This window comes from Pleurodeles waltl, chromosome 1_2 (assembly GCF_031143425.1).
Source record: "Pleurodeles waltl isolate 20211129_DDA chromosome 1_2, aPleWal1.hap1.20221129, whole genome shotgun sequence".
Lineage (NCBI taxonomy): Eukaryota > Metazoa > Chordata > Amphibia > Caudata > Salamandridae > Pleurodeles > Pleurodeles waltl.
The window spans coordinates 37,761,380-37,787,713 of NC_090437.1; the positions used below are offsets into that span (position 1 = coordinate 37,761,380).

General features: G+C 46.8%; 1 protein-coding gene across 2 annotated transcripts in view; it reads right to left on the reverse strand.

The window, feature by feature from the left end:
• Positions 1–606: 606 nt before the first annotated feature.
• CENPC (centromere protein C) overlaps positions 607–26,334 on the reverse strand; it is a 904,489-nt gene continuing 878,761 nt past the window's right edge. For both annotated transcript variants that reach the window (XM_069235766.1, XM_069235758.1), the window contains one exon: positions 607–867. In XM_069235766.1, the coding sequence (XP_069091867.1) occupies positions 706–867 (162 nt within the window). In that variant the 3' untranslated portion in view covers positions 607–705. The remainder of the gene's footprint in view (positions 868–26,334) is intronic.

Sequence of the window (26,334 nt, forward strand, 5' to 3'; positions counted from 1 at the left end):
TTTCCCTGCCACCCATGCTGTTCAGGAGACTGGATGGTAGCGTTGGACCTTATCCAGTGTGACATGGTAGGGCATTTCTATGAATGACAAAATGTTCCTAAAGAACAAGTGTTTGCACAGAAATTTACAAAAAAACTACAGGAAAGGAGTAACACAATACAATACTATTCAACTTGCAAGAATGCCCCTCCTTGGCTTAATGTCACAAGACAAAGGAACTCCAGCACAGATCTCATGTTGAATAAGGTTACACCCGAAAAGACTACCAAACAAGTTTAAATAAAAGTATATTCTAACAGTGATATTGCACAAGTTGTTGGTCCCTTAGATATAAGCTGCATTTTGTAAATATTGATTATGCTGATAATGTATTGCACATGTATTTTTATTATCTAAATAAAAAAGCTTTTAAAAAACTTATCAAAACAAGGGGCTTAATGTTTTCAACAAGAATACACCAGATAAAAGGAATAATATAATTAAGAAGTTCAAAAAAAGGAAAACATGTTTTCCAAAACAGTAGCTTTTGAACACGAATAGATAGTGAGGGAGTGTAAGAAAGCACTAATAAATGCAAAGAAGAGGAAATAACACATAAGAATGGTATATTTTTGTATTAAATAACTTGTAAAACTTTTTTTTATTACAAAAGATAACATTATCAACTTTAGAAACAACTTTTTACAGAACAGTTTTGACACTCATCTAAACATCTTTTTCCACTGTCCACCTTCTCGCAATGCCTTTCCTGCAAACAAATGTTTTATCCATTGTCTTTAGCTTCTGTGTGTTTTTGTTCTTTGATGTGTACAAAAAGAATACTCGAGTTTGATTCTTCGCTGAGATTTTTGATATTGTACATGTTTCCTAAATGTAAAAATAAAGTATTATTTGGCATGAAATGGTCAGCAACCGTCCCAATTGATGATCAAGAGCTGCTCCTTCTAATGTTTTCATAAACAGATCAATGAGAATAAGGAACAATTTGTAAGCATTTCCCTACTTATATGATGCTTCTCAGTATTATTCTACATAGGTTCAAGCAAATGTATATTTTAAAAAACAAACATTTTAAATATCTGCTCCTACAAGTGTATCCCTGCAATGTTAACTGTAAGAGTGGCTTAACAGTGCATTTTCCTGGCTTCCGAGTGCCACAGTTTCTACCCAGGACTTAAAATCAAACCACGTTTTTATGTTACTTTACTTTTCAGGTATAACTGAACTTCTCAGGTGCTTACGAAAAATAGCGCAATCAACGCAACTTTAGTCCTATGTAAAATTACCAGTCTAAGGTAGGTATCAACAATTCCAGAAGTTATAAAACCAAGGTTAAAATTGCATGGGATAAGGTGCATTCTCACATTCAATATGTTTCCACCCTTTGCAGTTGAAAAAACCAACACAACAATTCCTGAAGAACAAGTTATCTGGTAGAGACAAAATCTAGTTGCAGTTTCCTTACCTTTGAATTTCCCCTAGGGAATCAGATTGTATTTAAAGAATTTTCTGAGCAGTACCCCTGTTAGGTGGCGTAGATTGGCTCCGCGTCCATGCCAAGTATGACACTTTGGTTCCTATATATGCACCACCCCAGCGAGCTGACGTCAGTTTCTTTTCACACCTTTCCAGAAGCATTACTGAAGGTAAATAGCCTGTTCATCTGATAGAGACTTCTAGTTGCAGATTCCTTACCTTTGAATAGATACCCAACCAATACCATCCTTTGGGGGGGGGGGGGGGGGGGGGGGGGGGGGGGGGGGTCTGTAAACCAAGATCATACTAGAAAGTCCTGCAGGATCGAAAGGGCAAAGTACCCGTCCCTACAGACGTGACTGTCCAGGAAGCAGTATTTGGTAAATGTGTGCAGTGAAGCCCACGTTTCCGCCTGATAGATGTCAAGGACTGGAACTCCACGTGCTAACGCAGTGGTTGTGGCTGTAGTTCGGGTAAAAGGAGCACGTAAACCTTTAGGTGGTTGCTTTTTGGCCAGTGCATGCAGAGTATGATCCATCTGGAAATGGTTTGCTTTTGCACTGCCCAACCTTTCTTCTCACTCACACAACCAAGAAAGAGTTGATCATCCATCCGGAACGCTTTTGTACGGTTCAGGTAGAATGCAAACGCTCTTTTTGGCTCCAGAGGGTGGAGTCTCTCCTCTTCCTTAGAAGGATGTGGGTGGGTGTAAAAAGTAGGCAAGCTGATGGATTGGCCTACATAAAAGGGTGTAACAGTTTTTGTCAGGATAGATGGAATGGTAGGGCGGCTTAGATGGCAATGTCTGCAGCTCACTCACTGGCAGGAAGATGTAATGGCAAGAAGGAAGGCTGTTTTGAAAGTGAGAAGCCAGAGAGAATTGTGAAAAGGCTTGAAAGGAGCACACATCAAAATTGTCAAAAACAAATTCAGATCCCATTGGAGCATAATAAATGGGGATGGAGGTAAAGGGTATGTAAGACCTTTGAGGAGCCTATGTAAAATAGGGGATTTAAAGAAGGTTGATCAGGCAACCACAAGAAAGCATAAACAGCAGAAAAATAACCTTTAAGAGAGCCTATAGCAGAGCCCTGCTGGGCCAAGGAAAAGATAAACAACAGGAACTCAGAGAGAGGGGCAGAGACGGGGTCAACGTATTTGTCTGTGCACCATGCCACAAATTTCTTCCAACGATAATCGTTTACCGTTTTGGTGGAGGGACGCCTGGCTGCAAAGATGACATTACAGACTTTGGGAGGAAGGTCAAAAGCTGTCAACTGTCACCGCTCAATCTCCACGCAGGAAAGCGGAGAGTGGACAGGCTCGGGTGCAAAACCCTCCCCTGCTGCTGCGACAAGAGATCCTCCTGAAGGAGCAGTCTGAACAGAGGATCGATGGACATGCTCAGCAGCTTGGGAGCCAAAAGGATTATTTGGGCCTGGTCATTCTTAATCTTCTTGGGAACTCTGGGCAGAAGCGGTAAAGGAGGAAAGGTGTACAGGAGGCATGAGTTCCACTCAAGATGAAGAGCGTCTCAAAGCGATTGCTACCTTGGAAACCCCAACATGCAAAACTACTGACATTGCGTGTTCTCTTTGGAGGCAAATGGATCTAACCAAGGCTCTCCCCACTGCTGAAAGAGACCTTGTGCCACCTTTGGAAGGAGACTCCAAAGGAGACAGGTGACCCGCTAGGCATTTTCAGCTGAGTTCGTCTGCTCAGGTGTTCAGAGAGCCTGCCAGATGTTAAACCACAAGGGATATGCCCTGCAGTTCCAGAACCAAATGACGGTGGTGTCCGTGAATACCTACGCCATCTTTCCCTTGATAGACGAAAGACATGGCTTTAATGCTAGCTGAATCGCACAGAGCTCCAACAGGTTGATGTGGAGCCTGGGTTCCACCAAAGACCAGATGTCTCTGATCTCCACTTCTCCCAGAAGGCCGCCCCATCCTTGGAGATACACATCTGTCACTACTGTCAGATCTGGTTGGGGAAAGGAGAGACATCTGCCTTTGACCCATTCGCGGTTCGTTCACCACCACCGCAGATTTTCCTCAGTTCCCCCTGAGATCTGGACCTCATCTGAGAAATCTCCCTGATGCTGCCCCCATTAGAACTTCAGGTCTGACTGCAGAGTCCGCATATGCCATCTGGCATGTGTCACCAAATGGATGCAGGAGGCCATGCGGCCCAGCAGCCTTAGAGAGATTCTCACTGAAATCCAGGATAGAAGCTGAAACATTGGTATCATAGCCTGAATACTCTGGACTCGCCATACGGGAGGATAAGTTCAAAACCAAACCGTGTCCAGAACAGCTCAGATGAAAGGCTGCTGCAAAATTCCAAACATGAGGTGTAGTGTGTTCTTAGTTAGCTTGCAGTACTTTACTCCTGCTTTTCTGGGCTCTGGGGTGGGGTAATTTACTTACCTTTACTGTATTCTTACTCTCCCAACGATTCTGCATACACTACACTTGTCTAGGGGGGAATTTGTGATTCGCATTCCACTTTCTTAGTATATGGTTTGTGTTGCCCTTAGACCTATTTTCTCCCATTGCATTCTATAGCATTTCCTATTGTTTGCATTGTTCTATGACTATTTACTTGTCCAATTTTGGTGTCTAGTGTATATATTGTGTATAGTACTTACCTCCAGAAGAAGTATTGTCTCTAAGATATTTTTGGTACTGTGTCACCCAAATAAATACCTTTATTTTTGGTAACACTGAGTATTGTCTTTATTTGTGTAAGTACTGTGTAACTATAAGTGGTATTGCATGAGCTTTGCATGTCTCCTAGTTCAGCTTAAGCTGCTCTGCTACAGCTACCTCTATCAGCCTAAGCTGCTAGAACACTACTACTTCAATAATAAGGGATAACCGGTGTAAGCCAAGGTACCCACTACAAACCAGGCCAGTCTCCTACAGGACGGCAAACTGGAAATGCTTGTGGCTGACTGTAAACCGTAGGTAACGCCTGTGGGCAGACAGGATAGGAATGTGAAAATACCTATCCTGCAAATCCAATGCTACCATCCAGTCTACTGGGTCCAAGGCAGACAAAACCTGAACCAATGTTGGCATCTTGAATTTCTCACTCTTGAAGAAGTAGTTGAGGGATCACAGGACTAGGATAGGACGAAGGCCTCTGCCCTTTTTCAGCACAGCAAAGTAGCGGGAATAACAACCACAACCTACTTCTAGTGTTGGGACCTTCTCTATAGCTCCAGTGGCCAAAAGAGCTGTGACTTCAGTGGACTGATCCGACCTCTGACTACATGATGCACAAGGTCTGTGGATACCACTCCCTAGGCCACAAAGAGGCTGTGGAGCATGTCCAGCATGGTGGCTACTGGTGGAGCTGGTAGACCCTTTCGTAGCAAGAAAAGGGGCAAAAAGCGGACTGGTGGGGCGAAGTGGAAGATAAGTCGAAGAGTCAGGTTGTAGCACGACTGCCTTGAAAAGTTTCTTGTTCGTTTTGCCCCAGAAGAGACAGGAGTCATCCAATGGCACTTCCATTAAAGACATGACACCCCCGAAAAGCCAGTTTAGGAAGCCAGGTGTGACGCCTAAGGGCAACAGTTGATGAAATCACTTTGCCCAGCAAGTCGGTTTAGTCCATAGCAAATTGTGAACTTTGCTGCATTTCCCTGGTCTTCCACATCTTGAGAGAGCATGACTCAGATCTCCTCCAGGACCGTAGGCATTTGTGCAACCATAGACCACAGATCAAAGGAGTAGTGGCCCAAAAGGCATTTCGTGTTCACAGATTGCAATGCCAGCCTGGCGGAATAAAACATCTTTTTCCCAAGTGTGTCCAGCCTCTTGGATTCCCTATCTGGCAGAACAGTAGGAAACACGCCGGGGTTGACATGGGAGGTGGACACCTAGAACACCAAACTCTCAGGGGTGGGACAATGTCGACATAAGTTTGTAGTATTCACAGGAACCCCTATATGTTGGCTTTGAACCAGGTACTCAAAAGGACATCTGTGAGGGCCTCAATAAACAGGAGAAGCGGTTCAGATGGGTATGTCCTATTCACAGGAACCTCTGTGTTGGGTATGAACAAGGCACTCGAAAAGGACATCTATGAAGGCCTCATTAAATTGGATAAGCGATTCAGATGGGAAGACTCCCCGCTTAAGCACATCCGTCAAGACATTTGTCTTGACGGCCACTGACGGCAACTGGAGGTGGGGGACCTCCACTGCCCTACGCACCATCATCGCAAAAGACACTCCCCTCCTCCATAGCTACGGAAGGGGAAGAAAGCATGCTAGCATCTTGGAAAGTATCCAGGCCACCAGCTTCAACTAGTTCCACAGAACAGTCCATCTCTTGTTCGAACGGCTGGACTTCCTCAGGTTCCAGTGAGCCTCTTATTCTTCCCCGAGAACCAGCCTGTAAAAATAGGGCTCAGGATCGGATCTTGGAAGCAAGGCCCCCCCCAATGGCGCTGGACACGGAGCCGATCAATGCCAACTCTGTAGTGGAATCTGGGATCAAAATGGGGATGGCATTCCGGGAGCATCAGCATCAGGTCCAGAAGTGGATCCTTGGGGCCCCACTGGTGCTGGGGCCTGAGCCACCAGTCCGGAACCAGCAGGAGCCCCTGCCAACCTCGCTGGGCTCTAACACATACTGCAGGGGTTGGCCTGCCTAAATATGAGGTACATGGCATCATAAAGCTTCTTCAGTTCAGTGGGAGTCACTCTGGCTCCCGGAAACAAGGGGGTAATGGGGAGTCGATTTGGGTGCAGCCTCAACAGCCGAGCTATGCCTAGAATGTGGATGCTCCCGCGTCTTATCACACAACGGATATGCGTTGACTTCTTTTTCTGTTTGTGCATAGACCTACCCGAATGTCCCGAAGATTTTGAAGGAGACGACGACCTCGGACTCTGCAACAGATTTCAGGACCTTCCTCTCGACTGGGACCACAACCCGCGCAAAATTGCGAGACCATCGCTATCAACTTGAAGGATGCACTCCCTCAAATCCTTCTGATTCATTGCGCACCAGTCAGAGTATGACTTTGGTTTGCGGTAGCGCTCGAAGCACCACAGGCAAACAAGATGCAGGTCCATCACTGACATCAGCAGCTGACAGGTGCTGTACGGCTTGAAGCTGGCCATCTTTGATTTCACCCTGCCACACCACGAGGAAAACCTAAAAAAACGTTGACAAAAGCGCCATCAAATTGCGACTCAAGGGGTAGCGCTTCCCGTATTTGCACTGGCTGGCACGGAAAGAAAAGAACTGATGTCAACGAGCCTGGGTGGCATCTATGTAGGTGATGCAGATGTCACTTTCGGTGAGGATGACGCACATGGAGCTGATTCACCCCCACCTACCGACATGCAGGGGTACTGCTCAAGAAAAATCTTCTGGATCCAGTCTGACGCTTGGGATAATTCTAAGGTAAGGAATCTGCAGCTACAAGTCTCTACCAGATACTCTGTTCATAGAAGGACTGCTTCAATGGGTGGAGCGAGCAGCTGGCTAACAGAGGCTATTTAGGTTAACCACAGGTATACCTCTTAACGAATGTACATCTACAGAGGATATCACCTCCTTCCAGACCATGAAGCTCTGGTACCTAAAGTGAGGGAACCATGATTACCTGGGTTGTCAAGGTAGGATTCACAACTCTGCACTTCACAGTTACTTAGCACAAGAAGTAGAGATAGGTATCCCCTTTGGCCCTGACGAATGCCCTTGACCAGTACCAGCATGTACGTGAGTAGAAACATGTTGTCGTAACATAGATGGTTGGGTCACTGTACCTTTGTACGATTCCCTTTGTAGGTTTCAGCTGTACCTAAGGTTTAAAGGTATCACCCTGGGTTTACAACTTAAGGTATTTTAGTCTGTCTTGATTTTGTCCTGTCCAGTTAGTTTTTATCAAGAACTACGTCTGTATGAGGTTGGGTCTGTCCTGGTAGTACAATCTTACCAGGGTGGGATGAAGTCACTTAGGATGAAGCAGTCCACAACTAGTCGGTGAGCTTCCTTATGCAATCTAATTGGCACTCTAGAATCAGGATATATCCCCCTGTGATCCTTAGTGAGTTTTAAAGGACTTCCCAATTCTCCTGGATGGGACCAAGAGTGGCCCGATACCACTGGCCTTCGCACTTCAATGTGTTCAGCTCAATGGTATGAGCACCATCTCCACTTTGTTGGCACCTGCAGCTGGCCATATAAAACTATTTTAAAACCTTACATATGACCTGATTTGTAGACAAACACAACAGATATGGTTCTTCCAAAGATGAATCATGGTGGTATCATCAATCTTCAAAATGTTCAAAATTGATGAGTGTAGGAGAGGCTTCCTCAGTTTATGATGTACACCTATGGTGTGGTACCCTATAATGAGTCCAAGCAACCCTTAGTGATAGTGTTTTGGTTCCTAGATAACCAAAGCTCTCTAGGGGTAGCTGTAGAGAGCAGCTCAGGCTTATCAGGGAGGAGTGTAAAGCACTTGCAGTAGTCAGACACTGATGTTCACACAAGAAAGACCCACATAAAAAAAAAAACTCCCAAAAATATGTTAAAGCAAAAACTATAACATCAATATCAACACGCCATGAAGCCCATTCCACCCTATCCCACCCCTCACCGTCCCCCTTGAATGTCTGATCAGTTACTTTACTGCTCCTCTCCCTTTTACCAAATCACCTAGGAAGCATTAGAGGTAGTGGAGCCCGCAGGAACTCACAGGACTACCTCCCCCCCCCCTCTCTTAATAGAGCACAAAATGTTCTTAGCAAGATCAACAAACTGAAAAAATGTGGGCTTGACCCTTGAAAAAATCCTTGAGCTTAGATTGCTGAATAATACCAGCCGGAGCTCCACATTGTTTAGAATCATCTATTAATGCCATCAAGTCCTTTGCGACACCGTGCTGCAACAATAGTCACGTCTGAGAAAATGCAGGACATGACACTGTCAGAAGTTGTAAAGGATCTCTGCTTAATTGCATTGGCTAGAATTTGTTCCTTAACTCGAAAATCGCCAAAATTCACTAAAACGTTCTAGGATACTTAACATTAGCTGGACGAACAGTTGGAACCCGATGTACACGGGTGATGTTAGATAAGTTCCATCAAGAAGTTTGTCAGGCAAAACATGTTAAGAGATAAGTTCTGGTAGTACTGACACAATGGATTGTTCTGCTTCTTGATTCTCTGGAATACCTACAAATCTCAGATTCGGTAGCTGGGAGCTATTCTCTAGATCTGCATTTTCAGCTGCAGCTCCTGTCAGTGTTTTCGAATTTATTTTCTTCTGATTGCAGCTTAAATATTCCAGTGAAGAAACTCTTTGTTCCACCTGGGTCAAGCAAGAGGTAAGTTGCTGCATACTGGCATTGATATGGGCCAACTGTTTGTTAGTTTGTGTTCTAAGACAGCTTCATCTCACGCATTTCAGTTTGGGGGTGGTGAGGGCGCGCTTGAAAAAGCCAGCAGAGAAGAACGCACTTCAGTTTCAGTCAGTAAGCCTGATCAACACATCGAACTGACACCTAGTGAACCACTAGTTTTGCTTATTTGGGTATTTTTCTTGATGATGCGAGTTTTCATTGACAAATCTATGGACACCCGCTTCATTGATGGTTCAAATTAGATTGGATGAAAAACAGAAAAACAGAAAAACAGAGAGGCGTTGGGGCCTTTCACTGAGGAGCCACAAGCCGCATTTGTGCTACACAGGCCGCCTTTGTGACCCCAAAGTTACTGCCCCCTGAGGAGGAACCTAGAGCTTCTTTCCAAGTTGCTTCCACTCTTACTCCTGATAGTACTAGGTTTGTCAACTGTGTCCTGCACAAAGTTGTGCCATATATATGTGTGTGTGTGTGTGTGTGTGTGTGTGTGTATATATATATATATTTTGAGCCTTTCGATCCCCTCCTCCCTCTGTTCCACCTCAATCCTCCCAGCTGAGAAAAACATCAAAGTAGAAAAATCCAGTCATGTGAGATGTCTGTGACTTAGATATATAATTCAGACAAGATGAAACAAAGAGCACTAATCATAAAGTACCGTGGGGCCAGATGCACTGGTGCCAGTATTTGGGCTCCTGCCAGAAAAGTTATCATTGTAGTAATGCAAAAGCATTTTCAGCATCTCTCATAATGATAGCAGCTTTGGTCTTATGTAAAAGGGAAAAGAAAATTGCTTGTAGTGAAAAATTGGTGTTGGACATAGTAGTGCGCCTGTGAAAGAAATACTGATTGATCTGCGTGAACCACTTCTTGCGCAAGTCGTGTTATTCTAGTAGCAATAATCTTGAAAAGTTTATTGTCGTTATTTAAAAGACTAGTAGGTCAATATGAGCCTGGCTGATTGTCTGGTTTCCCCTTCTTTAGAAAACGATCACAGATTCGGTAAACGTTTGTGGTACTTCACATCACATCCCTCCAGAATTTCATTAAACAGTTTGACCACAAAATCTCAGCTGGAAGCCCATCGCTCTCGCAGGCCTTCCCATTAGCTTCTTGGACCTCCAAAAGTGTGATGGGTGGAAATGGCTCTAGATTGCTGATCTCTGCTTTTGGAAGGTCAATGGATTCTAAAAAATTCAATAACAGGTTCTGAAAAAGCAGGAGGTACCGAAGTATACAGATTGGTATAGTGATCTAAAAAGAGAAACAATATTGCAGTGGGAGCCTTCCCACATGAAGCAGACGTGTTCCGATTTCAAAGCAGACCAGCAGCGGTTCCAGAGGCCAGGAGCAGAAGATGTCTTGCAGAGAGTTTCTTGGACAGTGTTACTCGACAAATCTGAGGACCCACCTACGGGGGTGCCCTTAAGTAACCCTAAAAAGGAGGGTTGGTCACTCTCTGAAGTGACCCTCCTAGCAGAGGAGATCAGGGATGTCATCTACCTGGCCTAACCCGTCATATGCTTCCAGGGGCCTCTGCCCATCTTGTTTCCAAGATGGCAGAATCAAGTGGCCACCTGGCAGAACTTTGTGCTCCTCCCTAGGAGAGGAGCTGGACAGGGGGTTGTCACTATCCTGTCCTTAGTGCAGTTTCACACCAGAGAGGGAACCGGGGATCCTGAACGGCTGCAAACAGGATTATGCAAGGAGGGCACCAAATGTGCCCGTCAAAGCAGACTGGTGGAGCTCAGAGGCCATCCCACCCCAGCCCTTAGGTACCTAATGCACAGGGGGAGGTGGTCACACCTCTCCCTTGCAGGAACTCCTTTGTTCTGCTTCTCTGGGCTGAGCCAGACTCACCAGCAGGAGGGCAGAACAGTGTCTGTGGTCAGCAGCAGTGCAGGCTAGCAGCTGGACCAGGTAAGGCAGCATAGGCAGAACTGGTATTATGCAACCAACACTGGCATTGGTGTAGTTGCATGATTCCAACACGTTTGATACCAAACATGCCTAGGTTCGGAGAAGCCGCTATGTAGTTGGAGCACTCGTGTTGACCAATGTCCATTACATACCTTAAGATGGCTTACCCACACTTAAGAGTCCAAAAATTGGCCTGGGATATGTATGGGGACCCTCACACTTAGAGAAATGCACCTTGTCCTTGGGCTGAAGGGCCTACCAGGGGGTGACTTATACTAAGTGCAGTGACCAGGTTCGGTGGTGAACTGGTGCATGCACCATTTCACGCTGACTGCAAATGCAGGCCCTAGACACAGTTTGTATGGGCTCCTATGGGTGGCATAATACATGCTGCCGCCCATGGGAGACCCTGGGGTACCAATGTCCTGGGTACCTAAGTACCATTTACCAGGGACTTACAGGGGGCCCCCAGTATGCCAGAATCACTTACCAAGTAAATTTTAAGGAAAAAAGCACTGAGGTCCTGGCTAGCGGGATCCCAGTGTTTTACAGCTAAAACACACAGACACCAGGCACAAAGTGGGGGCAAACATTTCAGAAAGATCTTACTTTCCTACAGCCGGGCTGACCTCCCAGGCTCCAAACAGTCTTCTTCTGCCTCGATGATCCTTATGAGGGCCCGATGGCCAACGGGACTTTGCAAACGGTGCCTGGAGTTGCAGGAAAGCACCTCCTCTACTCCAGGGGAAAGCTTTCTTGGATGTTGCGGTGCTGGGCAGTCCTCAAAGGGACTTGGAGAGGTTGTCCAGCTCTTGGTGAGGTTGGTTAAGCGATTGTTGAAGCACAAGCAGCCTGACAGTGTTTTGTGCCAATCTTTGGGGCAGATCTTCTGATCTCGCTTTTTTCCTCTTCCTCGGTTCCCAGTAGTTGAGTCTTGATGTGGTCTTCTAAGACTTAAACAGCTTTGCTGATGTCAGGGGGGGTCCCCTAAATACTTAATTTAGGGGCACTACGTGGAGTGAAGGGTAGTAGCCAATGGGCTACGTACCCTTGGTGGTCACTACACTACCTAGATGACCATTGTCTGAGGGAAGAGGACATCACCCTGCCCAAGAATTCCTATTTCCACCACACACAAGATGGTGGAATTTCTAACTCTGTGTTTCGTTCAGGCTGCCCCCTCCTCATCTAGGGTTATGTCCAGCCTGCAAGTGAAACACACCTTACAACTAACTAATTTCCCAGCTGTTGTGGTGCCTGATGGACCTCATGGTAGGGAGTTGCCTTTCCCAAGCCTGGTGGAGGCTGAGGGTAGCATACCAAAGGCAGCAGGGCCTCTGAAGTTCAAGGTCAGGGTATGCAGATCTGCTAGCCATCCTGTTGACAGAGGTGACAACACCTCCTCCCAGAGCAGGCACTGTTTCTGACCTTGGAGAGCAGAGGCTCTCACCTCCAGGATGTCAGAAACTCATCTTGTGGTGGCAGGCTGGTAGAGAACTTTCAGACAACACACCAGAGGGCTAGGTTTCAGGGGCCACCTCTAAGGTGCCCGCTAGGTGCATATTAAATACAATACTGGCATCAGTATGGATTTGTTAAGACCAGGTGTTTGATATCAAATGCCGCTATTTTCCGTGCAGCCATCATGCAGCTGGGACACTCATGCTGACACAGTGTTCAGCACATGCTTTAAGATGGCTGCCCTGTCCCCTGTAAAATCTAGGAATAGAACTAGACATCACAGGGGCATATCTGCTGATGCAGATATGTACTCACATGTATTAAAGAGCACTCTGCCTTAGGGCTCTTAAGGCCTGCTGTATGGGTGACTAACATATAATGCATGCAGTGACTTTGGCATGGCACACAATGTGAGCGCCATAACGAGTTTTCACTCAGGGTTGGCACCCTGACACACAGTCTGCAATGGCAGGCTGTGTGCAATCTGTGGAATAAGGGTGGCATACGATATGCTGCAGCCCTTAAGGGCCATCATTAGTTCCCTTGCCCTAGGTACCAAGGTTACTATTACTAGGAACTTACAGGCATGCTAAAGTCCCATGCCAATTGTAAACAATTAGACATACCTTGTTTTTAAGGACAGAGCACTGCCACTGAGGTCTGTTTAGCAGGCCTTGGTGCACTGTCATTATCATCTAGTAGTTTCCTATAGTCCGCTGCTGTGATTTGCAGAGAGGAGCATCTCAATGGCTGTGGTTGTTGAGATCTACAGTACATGTGATGATAACCCTAGGGAGAACTAATAAAATGTTAGCATAACTGCAATACTGAGCTGATCCAGGGAAATCAGCTTGTTAGTTGTCTCTGGTTTGGCAGTCTTCAATGCTTTATCTACATGCTTCAAGAAAAAAGAAACACCCTCAAAAGGGCATTTCCAGAGCTCTAGTTTGCACCTTTGAAGAAAAGAAGTGCTGCATGGCTAGATGTCTTCCTGGAGAACTGCACCATTGGCAAGCTGCCTGAAATTAGTGTTAGTGATATACTTAGATGTGTTTTAATAGCTGCTAAATTATGTTCTCCTTTCATAAATGCTCTAGCTCATTTCCCTCTGATAACATGTTGTTGTGCCAGAGTTGTTAATCTCAGCAACTTAAGATTGCATTGGCACAGAAATAGCCACAAAGACACTAATGATGGTTCGCATTCTGACCATTTCAGAACCTGCAGTGTTGTGCAAGCAGTGGCTAACTTGTTGGATCAACAACACTTTGCAGTAAAAACAGTCACTCTTGAGTTTTTCCATTGGAAACTGGGTAGTATGTCTGGGACTTTGAATTTCTTTTTGAGACAAACTATATCAGCGGTCGTTGTGTGGTTCATCATGCAAAAGAAATCCTATTTCCAAACATGATTGAGTGCTTGTGGATTTGAGAAACACCTACAGTTTCGGTTTGAGTCCAAAAAGGAAGAGCTTCTCGGTCATGAAAATGGGCAGGTCAAATTTATGTAATGCTCTCAAAATAATGCTATGAAATATGTGTGTCATTGGAAGAGACTCTCTTGGAACTCGGTCAGTAGAGCCATCAATCTGGAGATAAATAATTATCCCGCTCACTGCCTTCTACTTGGAGCTTGGCATCTACAATCAGTCTGTTCACTTCTAGAACTAGCACATTCTTCGAGCCGTCTTCTTTCCAATTTAAGTTAACTGACCTGTGGGTAGTTATCAAAGACCAGGTTGAAGTTGATGTGGGGGTTGAAACATAACCCATTGAGGATGGAATTGAAACTGCTACAAAGGGCTAATCTCTCCTTTACTAGTAGTAAAGTAGGTTCTGGATAGTGCTTTTGATTGGTTTAATCTGCTCCAGCTCATTCTACAATAGGAAACTATCTATAAGGGGACTGATGAAGATGTGCTTTCAAAGCCTCTCAGGTGGTCGATGCAGTCTTTGACGAGGTGGATAACACCACCACTTTGGCTTGAGTGAGCAGAGTTTCCACTGACAATAATGTAAATGACAAAATAGAAGTCTGAGACTTAGGCATATAGGATCTCAGAGCTAGAGCAAGCATAATATTAACAATAAGGGCACCACCCAATCTTCTTAGCCAATTCACATTTCCCATATTTCCTTTTTTGTTTCCTTTTGGAGTGTGGAAGACAGGGAGGGATGATGCACTATGCACTAACTTGTTAATGCAGGATTAGATTTACCTTAAGGCAAAGACGAGGTGTCTTCTTGTGTGTCCCAGGTTAAGTTCTGAAAACCAAACGTTTCAGAGTATTGTGAAACGTGGTATTGGTGCAGACATTCTTCAACTATGGCAAATATACAAGATATAAAAACAAAACACAAACTAACAGAATGAGAAAAAGCAATGCAAACCGGGACAGAGCACTCTGACCTCTGCAACCGGCCAGACAAATGCCTGGAATTATTGCAAGTATTTGGAGACTGGAGAAATCTCATAACAGTTCTTATCTGTAATTCAATCGTGAAGAACAAGTTAAATACCTTCAGTAAGGCCTTATCTGATGAGAGGAGCTACTTTCCTGCAGATTCCTTACCTTAGAATTAGACCCAGGCGTCAGACTGGAGGCAGAAATATTTTGTGAGCAGTACACTTGTGCGCAGGTAGCGTCTTGTTCTGCTCCACATGGCTTTGTCATCTGTGCCAGGAGTGACGTACACAGTGCTTATATAGGCATCATCCCAGGGAGTTGACCTCAGTTTCTTTTCAAAACTTTTCACACCAGGAGTGCAGACCCACATAAAACACTAGTACTGGTGTGGGAAACTAGGGCCCTGGAAGGGAAGAGCTTTGTCTTTAGACGTTTGTTAGCAGAGCGGAGAAGATAGGTGGGTAATTAACGAATCTGCGGTTAGATAGTCTCAAAAAGATAAGGCATTACCAAAGTTAAGTAACTTGGTCATGTGATAGAGACTTCAAGCAACAGATACCTTACCTTAGAGTAGATACCCAAGCACTACCCCATCGGGGTGGGTCTATAGATCAATTTCATATGAGGAAGTCCTGCACGCCTGAACGGGCAAAGTGCCCATCCAGACTGACTTGATTGTCCAGGTAGTAGTACTTTGTGCATGGGTTGAAAGAAGGCTCGCAGATGTCCAAGACCGAAACTCTGTGTGCTAATGCAGTGGTTGTAGCTTTAGCTCTGGCGGAGTGAGCACACAAAACCTCAGAGGGTTGATTCTTGGTTAGTGCGTATCACAATCAATACAGAGTACGATTCATTGGTAGATGGTCTGACTCTGCATGGCCCGTCCTTTCTTCACTCTGACATTCGCCACAAAGAGTTGGTTGTTCACCCGGAACTATAATGTGCGGGGAAGATAAAACAAAAAGTCTGGTTTGGGGTCCAGACGGTGAAGCCGTTTCTCTCTTTTTTTTTTTTTTAGAGTGATTTGTTGGAGCCTAGGCAGAGAGGTGGACTGACCAAAATGAAAGGAAGTGACCACTTTCAGTAGAAATGAAGCTCTTGTACAAAGCACCAATTTGTCTGGATAATTGTTCAAGTGTGGAGGCTTTAATGAACAAATGTTCCCCAAGGGCAGGCATATTTCGTCTTGGTGGAGGGCGCCTGGCTGTTGGAATAACATTACCGACTTCTGGAGGAAGGTTGACAGCTGTCAACTGCCTTTTCCCAATATACACCCAAGAAGGTGAAGAATTGACGGATTGGGGTGGGGAACCCTCCTCTACTGCTGCAACAGATGACCCTCCCGAAAGGGCAGCCTGATTGGAGGACCAATGGCCATGCTCAACAGTTCAGGATACCAGAATCTCTGTGCCTAGTCCGGAGCCACAATAATGACTCGGGCCTAGTTGTTAGTGATCTTCTTGAGAAATATGGGCAAGAGTGGTATGGACGGAAAGGCGTACAGGAGGGCAGAGCTCCACTCAAAACGAACATGTTCTCAGAGCAACATCTGCCTTGGAAATTCCAGCAGGCAGAAGTGTTGACATTGCACTTTCTCATCTTGTCAAACAGATCTAACCAAGTCTCTCAACCTTCGGCTCGAGATGCTATTTGTGATCCTCTGGGCATCGTCGGCTGAATTTGTCTGCCCTGGCATTCAGAGGGTCCAGTAGTTGTTGAGATGCAGCGCGCCTCCAGACAAAGGCTCCAAAACCCCACCCACCCTATTTGTTGCAGTACCAAATGGCAGTGGAGTTGTCCACGGACACCTGTACCAGCCTTCTCTGGGTGGAGGTTTTCAATGCTAGCCGGATCGCTTGGGGCTCCAACAGCTTGAGGTGAAGTCCAGATTCTGCCGGAGACCAGAGTGCTCTGATCTCCACCTCTCCCAGATAGCTGCCCTATCCCAGAAGTGACACATCTGCCACCATTGTCAGATCTGGTTGGGGACAGGAGAGGGGTCTGTCTGACCTAATTTGGGTTTACCATCATTGTAGGTTCTTTGCAGCTGGAATTTTAGGTCGCTCTGCAGAGCCTTTATATGCCAGCTGGTATGTGTTATCAGCAGGATGCAGGAGGCCATGAGTCCAGCAGCCTCAGAGTTAGTCTCACCGAAATCAAGGATAAAGGTTGAAATAACAATATCATAGCCTGAATACCCTGGACTTGTCGTTTGGGAGGATAAGCCCAAAACTGCATTGTGTCCAGAAAAGCTGCGATGAAAGGGAGTGTCTGAGAAGGAGCCAGGTGTGACTCTGGCACATTGACAGTGAATCCAAGCGAGTGAGGGAGGTACACCACAGTCTGGAGGTGGGAGATGACAGCCTGGAATGAGCCCGCCATCAACAGCCAGCCGTAGAGATAGGGAAGGCTGGCAGCCCTGATCTCCACAGATAAACTGCGATACCCAAGGGGCACAGTTAGGCCAAAGGAGAGCACAGGGAATTGTAAATGCGCATTACCTTTTTTGAATTCCTTGAGTAAGACATTGAGAGGGCGCAGGTATAGCAGTACCAAGAAGTAGCAGCAGTAACAATCACGACCTACTTCTGGCATCAACACCCTCTCTATGTCTCCCTTGGCCAAAAGAGCTGTCATCTCCTGTCGTAGAAAGGATAGGTGATCCTTCATCATCCTCTCGTGAGTAGACAGCATGGAGAGAAAGGTAGCCATGAAGGGGAGGGAGTAGGCCCTTTGGACGATCCGAAAAATCCAGCGTTCCGATGCCAGTGGGGCAAGTGATGGTAGATCAGGCCCTCCACTAGGTGCCATGGTGATAAAAGGGCAGACTATAAGACTTTGGAGGCTGTGGCTGCCGGGGGAGTGGTAGACCGGTACAACTTTTGGCTGTCCGATGCACATGGTCTGTGGGTATTGCATCCTTGGGCACACGTGGCTGAGAAGCTTGTGCGCCACAGTGGCTGGGAGGGTGTAGACATGGCTGGAAGCACCTTCCGTGTCCATGAAAGAAGCAAAAGGCAAGTTGGGGTAACGAGGGGCGGTAGAAGGCCCCAAGGTGTGGCATCATAAGGCCACAGTTGACAAAACCACTCTGCCCAGTGAGGCGGTGGAGTACACTCCACATCTTATTGCAAACTTGTCTGCGTCTCTACCGTCAGCAACAGCCTGAGAAATACAAAGTCTCAGGCATCCCATGGAACTGTTACGTGGGAAGTGGAGGCCTAGATCACCAAGCTCTCTGGCTTAGGATGCTGTTCAAGGAAGCTGAGATCCCCTGGGGTGGGACGGTGGTGACAGGCAATTGCCCTGTTCACAGGAGCCCATGTGTAGGGCTTGGACCAGGTCCCAGGCAGGACATCAGTAACAGCCTTGTTAAATGGGAGAAGTGTTTCTGAGGACACTCCCGGTTAAAAAAACTTCTAACTTGAGTTTATCTCGCCTGCCACCGTAGGCAAGCTAAGGTCCTGGATCCTAGCTTCGCTCCTCAGCACCACTGCAAATGACACTCCTGCCTCCGTAGCCATTATACGGTGAGAAAGCATGCCAGTATCAGGAAAGGTAACCAGTCCGCTGGTGTCCACCAAGTCCTCACACCAGTCCATGTTGGTATCATAAGGCTGGTATTCTTCAGAGTCTAGCGACCCCTTCCAGTTGTCCCCAAATCCTATCTCCTAAGAACACGGCTCAGGCTCCAGACTAGAAAGCATGGCTCTAATTGCGCCGGGCAAAGCCCCTCCAGCTCTGCGTCAGAGTTGGCAGTCAGAATGGGGATGGCGCAGCCGACAAGATCAGCATCAGGACTGGTGCAGGGGAGGGTCAAGGTGGTATGATTAGCACTTGTCCACATTCATGAGTGGATCCAAGGGGCCGAGACTAGAACTGCTGGTGTGGATCTAGAAGGGGCCCCTCCAGAACCTGCTGAGCCCAAAGGTACACCAGAGGGAACTGGATGTCTAAATATGAGGTGCATGGCCTCATAAAATTATTTTAATCGGTTGCGGGTTGTGATGGTTTCTGGAAACTCGGGGAGGCACGGAGACAGCCCAGGCGCTGGCTGAATCGCACAGCCAAACCTTGAATGCTGAAGCTCTCTTGTCTTGTCAGCTGATGGAGGAGGTGAAATCCAAGACCTCTTAGACAACTTCTTTTTCTTGGGGTTGGATTTACCCGAATGGCCAGACAACTTTGAGTTCAATGAGGATCTCTGACTCTGCAACAGCTCCCACGACCTTCTACTAGACCGGGTTCTTTATCGAAACGGCGTTGCATGTTCAGCCACCAGAAACTTGAAGGAATGCTCCCTTCAAAGCCTTGAGGGTTCATGGCGCAGTAACAGAAGCACGCCTTAGGATCGTAGTCATACTCAAGGCATCAAAAGCATAAAAAATGCGGGTCTGCCACTGACATTGAGTGGTGACAGGTGCTGCAGGCCTTGAAGCGAGGCTTCCTAGATGACATCCCTGCCACACTAGCAGGAAAACCTTAAAAAGACCTTGACAAAACGTTGAAAAAAGTTAGTCGAAAAGTAACTAAGGGGTAGCTATCCTTCAGATCTGAACTGACTTGCGCGGAAAGAAAACAACTGACGTCAGTGAACTGGGGTGGCATCTATAATAAGCACCAAGCATGTCACATCCTTCACGGATTACACCAATGACGCCATGTGGAGCTGAATGATGCCACCTACTGGCACACAGGGGTACTGCTCACAAAAATGTCAAGACCCAGTCTGACACCTGGCAATAATTCTAAGATAAAGAACCTGCAACTAGAAGTTTCTGTGTAGGAAAGTGCTACTTTTGGACATGGTCACCCCTACTTTTTGTTCACTGGTACGGAGGGTTTTTGACTGAGGTGCACTGGGTTCCTGCAAAACAGGTCTCCAGTGCCAGTGCTTTTTCCATAAAACAAGATAAAATGTCTAACTGCATCCAATTGGCATACACTCTAATTAGTCTGGAAGTCCCTGATAAGTGGTACCCCTAGGACCTATTACTAGACAGGGACCCTAAGGGCTGCAACATGTATTGTGCCACCCAATGGGACCACCCTTAAAATTGCACACAGCCTACCATCAGAGACTGCGAGTCATGGTGCAAGCCATGAGAGAAAACACAACATGCCACACTTGTGTGCCATGCCCCACTCACTGAGTCTAAGTATATGTACGTCACCCCTAGAGCAGGCCTTAGAGCCCCAAGGCAGGGTGTATTATATTTTATGTGAGGACATATATGCATGAGCAGATATGCCCCTGTAATGTCTATTTTGTTTACTAGATATTGCATGTGAACAGGGAAGTCACCTTGAGATTTTGGGGGTTACTACAACTTTGGAGGAGGTGTTAATCCTTCCCAAAAGTGACGGTAAAGTGACGGATATACCACCAGCCGTATTACGAGTTCCATAGGATATAATGGACTCGTAATACGGCTGGTGGTATATCCCTCACTTTACCGTCACTTTTGGGATGGATTAACACCTCCTCCAAAGTTGTAATAACCCCCATTGTCTGGACACTCGTCATTACGAGTCAGCCAGCTACATAATGACCTCACTGAAACCTATGGTGTTTTCTACCAAACACCTAGTCTTGATAAATCTATTCTGATGCCAGTCTTGGATTTATTATGACATGAACCCAGAAGGCACCCTGTAGGTACCCCCTGAAACCTACTAGTCCTCTAAGTGTGCTGGCTGACTGGTATTGACCAGCCTGCCACCAAAGACATGTTTCTAACCCCCTGGAAGTGAGAGTTCACACTCTGAGAGGCCAGAAACGATGCGTGCTCCAGAGGAAGGTGTTCTCACTGTAGGAAGCTGGCTCAGCATATGGTGTACACCTATAGGTGAGGCACCCTGCACGGAGTCAAGGCAATCCTTAGTGATAGTGTTAGTGGTTCCAAATAACCAATGCTCTCATAGGGTAGTTGTAGAGAGCAGCTAAGGCTTATTGGAGAGGGTATAAAGCAATAGTGAATACCACAATAGTCAGTGATGTTCACACAAGAAAGAACCACACCAGGATAAGAAAAATAATTATTAAAACACAGGCATTTAACTAACTTTTTATACCTCCTAACCAATATAGATACACACAAAAATATACTTAGCAACAGGTAAGTAAAAGCATAAAATAACATAGGCCCCCAATGGAGGGGGACCATGTACTTAAAAAAAAAAAAGAATGGTATGGTATGAGACAGTCACAACCAACCAAGAATGACACCCAAAGTTCTTCAGGACTGGGGAAATACTAAGATACCAAAAGTAAGTAACTTTGTTTCCCCAGGGGCCTGTGTCATTGTCAATAGGATAACATGGGGAAGTCGTGGTTAGAGTTTGCGTGTTTCAGGACCTTTTCCAGAGGATCCCGAGGAAACCTGTTGGGGCAAGGGAGGTTCAAAAGTGCGCACACTCGTGGATACCCAGAGAAGTGGAGTACTTACGCCAGGGATATGAGGTGCAAAGGGATGAATTTGTGTTGGAACCGCCCGCTGACGTCAATGGGACCTCAGCTGGACACTTGCTACTGTTACCTGTGTACTGGAGAAGTGAAACCCAGGCGTGGATTCTGGACGAGGAGTACCTGTGAGAGGGGGTACAGAGTCCAAGCCACATGGAGTGGCCCAAGGGGTGCAGGAGGGCAATGCCCCCCCTTCTCGTGGATACTTCACTGTCAAACAGAGGTCTTGAAGATGCAGCTGTTGAGTCCAGGCGATGCTGAGGGATCCCAGGAGTAGTCCATGAGCCGTCCCACGCCGGGTGTTAAATTGCCGGAGAGTCAGTGAACAGCAGAACCACCATCAAGCCTTGGCAAATGCAAAAGACGTGGTGCAAGAAGAGTTGCAGGAATGGGGACCAGCAAGGTCCAAGGGACTAAGGACCTGATTACAACTTTGGAGGAGGTGTTAATCCGTCCCAAAAGTGACGGTAAAGAGACGGATATACCACCAGCCGTATTACGAGTTCCATAGGATATAATGGACTCATAATACGGCTGGTGGTATATCCGTCACTTTACCGTCAGTTTTGGGACGGATTAACACCTCCTCCAAAGTTGTAATCAGGCCCTAAATCTTTACAGGTAAGACATGGTCAGTCCTCAGCAAGGAGAGCCAGCAGGAACTGATGAAGACCCCAGGGGTACCTGCTGGCAGCAGGCACAGGGAGTCGCGAGGAGGCCTGAGCAGCACAAAGAAGACAGATGCCCCTGTTGCTGGGAGGACATCAGTCTTCGAGCTGTGTGATGCTTCAGGCTGGGATTTCTTGAAGCTAGGAGGTCTTTGGAATGAGGAGCCACCAAGCCTTGGCAACGACAGACGCAGTGCACAGGGGTTCCACCTAAGCATCTGCAACGAGGGACCAGTCTTCCCAGATGCAAAGAAGAGAGGTCAGATCTCTGGAGACCCACAGAACTACCACCTGTGTTGCAGAGCCTTGACGAGTCCGTGAGACAGCAGGATCTACAAACCGGTCGTCGACGTTGAAGTGCCTGCGGATGCAGGCGGGTGACTTCTTCACTCGAAAGGGAGATTCCGTCTTGCAGTCCTTAATGCAGGCAGAGTCCTTGTGGTGTGGCTCTGGAGGATGCACGACCACAGAGGTTACAGAGTCCCTGCACTACCTGAATACAAAGTTACAGTAGGAGTACTCCTTGCAGATGTAGTCTTGTCTTGGATCCCAGTGAACTCCAGCAACAGAATCTGGTGTCCAGCAACAGAAGTGTCTTGAAGAAGAATCTTGCAGACAAACCTGGTGTCCCACCCTCAGGGGAGTCCTTAAGTAACCTAGGAAGGGAGGGTTGAACAGCTTCTGCAGTGATATAAGGGGGAAGCAGGGGGCTGTCAGGGGCACTAATCTGTTGGACTGTCCAGGGGCCTCTGCTTATTCTATCTCCAAGATGGCAGAATCAAGTGGCAACCTGGCAGAATTCTTAACACCTCGCTAGGGGAGGAGCTGGACAGGGGGTTGGTTATTCCCCTGTCCTTTGTGTGATTTTGCACCAGAGCAGGACAGAGGGCTCCTCCACTGAAGTAAACTGGTTAATGCAAGGAGGGCACAAAATGTGCCCTCCAAAGCAGTCTGGTGCTGCCAGGAGCACCCCCACCCTAGCCCAGAGACACCTATTTCTAAGGGAGAGGTGGTAACACCTATCCTCTAAGGAAATCATTTGCTCCCTTCCCATACCCGAGTTAAGCTCAGCAGAAGGGCAGAACAGTGTCTGGAGTCGGCAGCAGCATTTGCTTGCACACTGATCCTGCAAGGCTCCACAGGCAGATAAGGGGGATTCACTTAGGAACCCCCCCCCCTCACAGAACATGGTATTAAGCAACTAACACTGGAATCAGTGTGGGTGCACAATTCCAACATGACAGATACCAAACATGACTAGGTTCAGTGAAGCCATTATGTAGTTAGACAACTCGTTATGACCAGCCTCCTCTACATACCTTAAGGTGGCTTCCCCCACACTTACAAAGCCCAGAAAATAAAGTCATGGACACTTAGAACCATGCACCCTGTCCTTGGGCTGAAAGGTATACCTCAAGGATGACTTATAGGGTCAGAGTGCAGTGACCTTTATGGACGGTAAACCTTATATTGGGGGGGGGGGGGGGGGGGAAGGTGCACGCACCATTTCACACAGGCTGCAATGACAGGCCTGTAGATCCAGTTTGCATAGGCTTCCATGGGTGGCATAATACATGCTGCAGCCCATGGGGGACCCCTGGTGTACCTATAGCTACCTCTATCAGCCTAAGCTGCTAGAACACTGCTAAATTTCACTAATAAGGGATAACTGGACCTGGTAGAAGGTGTAAGTACCCAAGTTACCCACTACAAACCAGGCCAGCCTCCTACAATATATACTTAGATGGAGTGACTGGGGCATGGCACGCAATGGGTGTGCCATTTCGTGTTTTTGATTGGCTTGCACCAAGACATGCCAAATGCAATGGCAGCTGTGTGCACCTTATTTTGGGGGGTCCTGGGAGTGGCACAATATGTGCTGCAGCTCTTGGACGCTCTCCATTCCCAGGTCCATTGTACCAGGGCTACCTTCTACTAGGGTTTTATAATCATAGAGGAGTGTAGGAAGCTGGCTGTTTATATAGTAGACCAAAATGAGGTACCCTGTGCAATCAGTCCAAGCATCCCCAGAGGTATGACAAAGGCACAAATGACAACTTATATGCTCTCTTTTGTGGTAGCATGGTTGAGCAGTTAGGCATATCAGAAGGTAGTGCTAAGCATGCAAGGCACACACTCATGCAATAACTGAGATGCACACTCATTATGGAAATCTGACACCAATTTATAAATGAAAAAAATAACATACTTTTATATAAATAAATTTAGATTCCAAGATCATTGGAATCAGGAGAGTTCTTTTCAAGATAGGAATTGTTACACTTTTCAAAAGCTGACACTTTTTGGGTGTGGTAATGTTATCCTATGTGTGTGTGTGGGGGGTGGGGGGGATGGAACATGTACTGCATTCGGCACTTCATAGCAACTTATGGGATTGTTCTCCAGGACTTAAGGTGAGAATGAGACTGGGTCCAAGCCCACAACAACAGGTCACCTCGGGAGGCTCTGGTATGTCTGGGTGCAGAGGTGCGTTAGGGCATCGGGTGTCCCATTCACTTTAATAGGTAACGGTCTGGTGGGAAAGTTGTTTCAAGTTGGGAGTGGAAGGCCAGTCCAGGAGAACACAGAGAGGGGCTTCCCCCTTGAGGTCCTCGGGCACATAGGAACACTGCTGGTCCACTCTTCCTCTGGCTGTGGGCTGCAACTGCAATGGTGTCTTCTGGGGCAGCTCCAGTGCCGGAGTTCCTCATAGTTGCAGGTGGGTCTGCAAAAACAGTCTGTAGATGTCACCTGGGGGTCCAGTCCGACCATGCCAACAAGTGGGCTCAGGTCTCACGAGGCTGGGAGACATGAGGGCACCCTAGATTCTCTTCTCCTCGATCTGGGGCGGACGAATGCAGAGGTGTCCTGAGGCTTTTGGTTTCTCTCTCCTGGTCACTCGCGGTTGCCGGGGGGATGCAGAAACAGGCTGCAGATGCCATCTCGAAGTCCACAGCGGGTGAGCTTAGTCTCTGGGGGGCTTGGGGAACACGCTGACACTGTTTGCCTACTTCAGTGCAGGGTAGGCGGCTCGGGTGCAGTGGTGATATCCGACATCAGGTTTTTGGCAGTCTTATTCCCCAGTTCTTTCTTGGGTGCTTGCAGATGCAGGGGAGCAGATCCTCTACTCAAGTGAGTCCTTCTTGGTGATTTGTGAAGCACTGACAGATCTCTCAGTTACTTGAATGCTGCAGCGGCAGGACAGGATCAGTTGCTCTTCAAGAGTCCGGTTCATCAGGCAGGCCGGCAGGGTTGGCGCGAAGTCAGTTGTACTCCTCGGTTCTCAGGTACCTAAGACTTCTTGTCCACTTCTTCTTTTGTGTCCAATGAAGATCTGAGGATCTGGTATTAGGGGGTCCCCTAAATACTCAATTTAGGGGCATTAAGGGGAGTGAAGGGTAGTAGCCAATGGGCTACATACCCTGGGGTCACTACGCCTCCTAGATGACCACTTCCTGTGAGAAGTGGGCATTACCCTATCCAGAGTTCCTAATTTCCACCACACACAAGATGCTGCAATTTCCTAGGTGGTGTCTACTTTGGGCTGGCTACCCTAGGCATGTGCCGAACTCAGAAGAACAAGTTACTTACCTTCGCTAACAAATTATTTGGTAGAGACTCTAGCTGCAGATTCCTTACCTTAGGATTCCCTGGCATCAGCTTCGAATCCAGAATTTTTCTGCTGAGCAGTTCCCCGCGCGGGCGCCCTCGGGTGCCGTTGCTTGGATCCGCGGGCGTCGTCTGGCTCCACGTGGCGTCGTCCATGTCGTTGGAGCCGTCTATGACGTCACAGTTGTCTATATAGAAGCCACCTCGGCGCATGTACATCAGTTCTTTTCCCACAACTTTCCACACCAGAGGAGCAGAGTCATGGAAGAAATAACAGTATTTAGTTTAACTTTTCACTTGATTGTGTGAAGATTTTAAAAAAAATGCTTTTAAGAAAGGCAAAAATGCCAAAAACATATATACATAAATATATACATATATATATATATATATAGCAAAAACGAGATGTCCTCAATGAAAGCGCGCTCCCAACTGGTTATAATAAGGGTTTTGAAAACAAAGCCAGCAACTCACGGTGAGTCCTTGAAGCATTTTCATTCTTTCTGGCCTTTAGTAATAAAGTCATCTCTGGACACGTGTTTCAGGGTAGATCCCATCATCAGCAGAGAAAGTGTAAAAAGTATTCCACCCTCGTGGGTGCAGCCAGTGCTTGATGTAATTCAGACTCTCTTTAAAAGCACCGAGTGCGAGGCTCTTCAGCTAGTTTGATTAATTGCAGGCACCTGATGAATCCATTAAAATACCAGTCCTGCCCCTGTGTGCCTCTGTAATGGCAAGTGCACACTGGTTATAGTAGTCCTGCAAAGTCGTATTACCCAAGTGGGTTGCTAGAGCCAAGCACGAAAAAATGAAAAACAAAGTGCATGACCTATGTAGGCAAGTTCACAGTTTTCAAAACCCTTATTATAACCAGTTGGGAGCGCGCTTTCATTGAGGACATCTCGTTTTTGATATATAGATATATAGATATA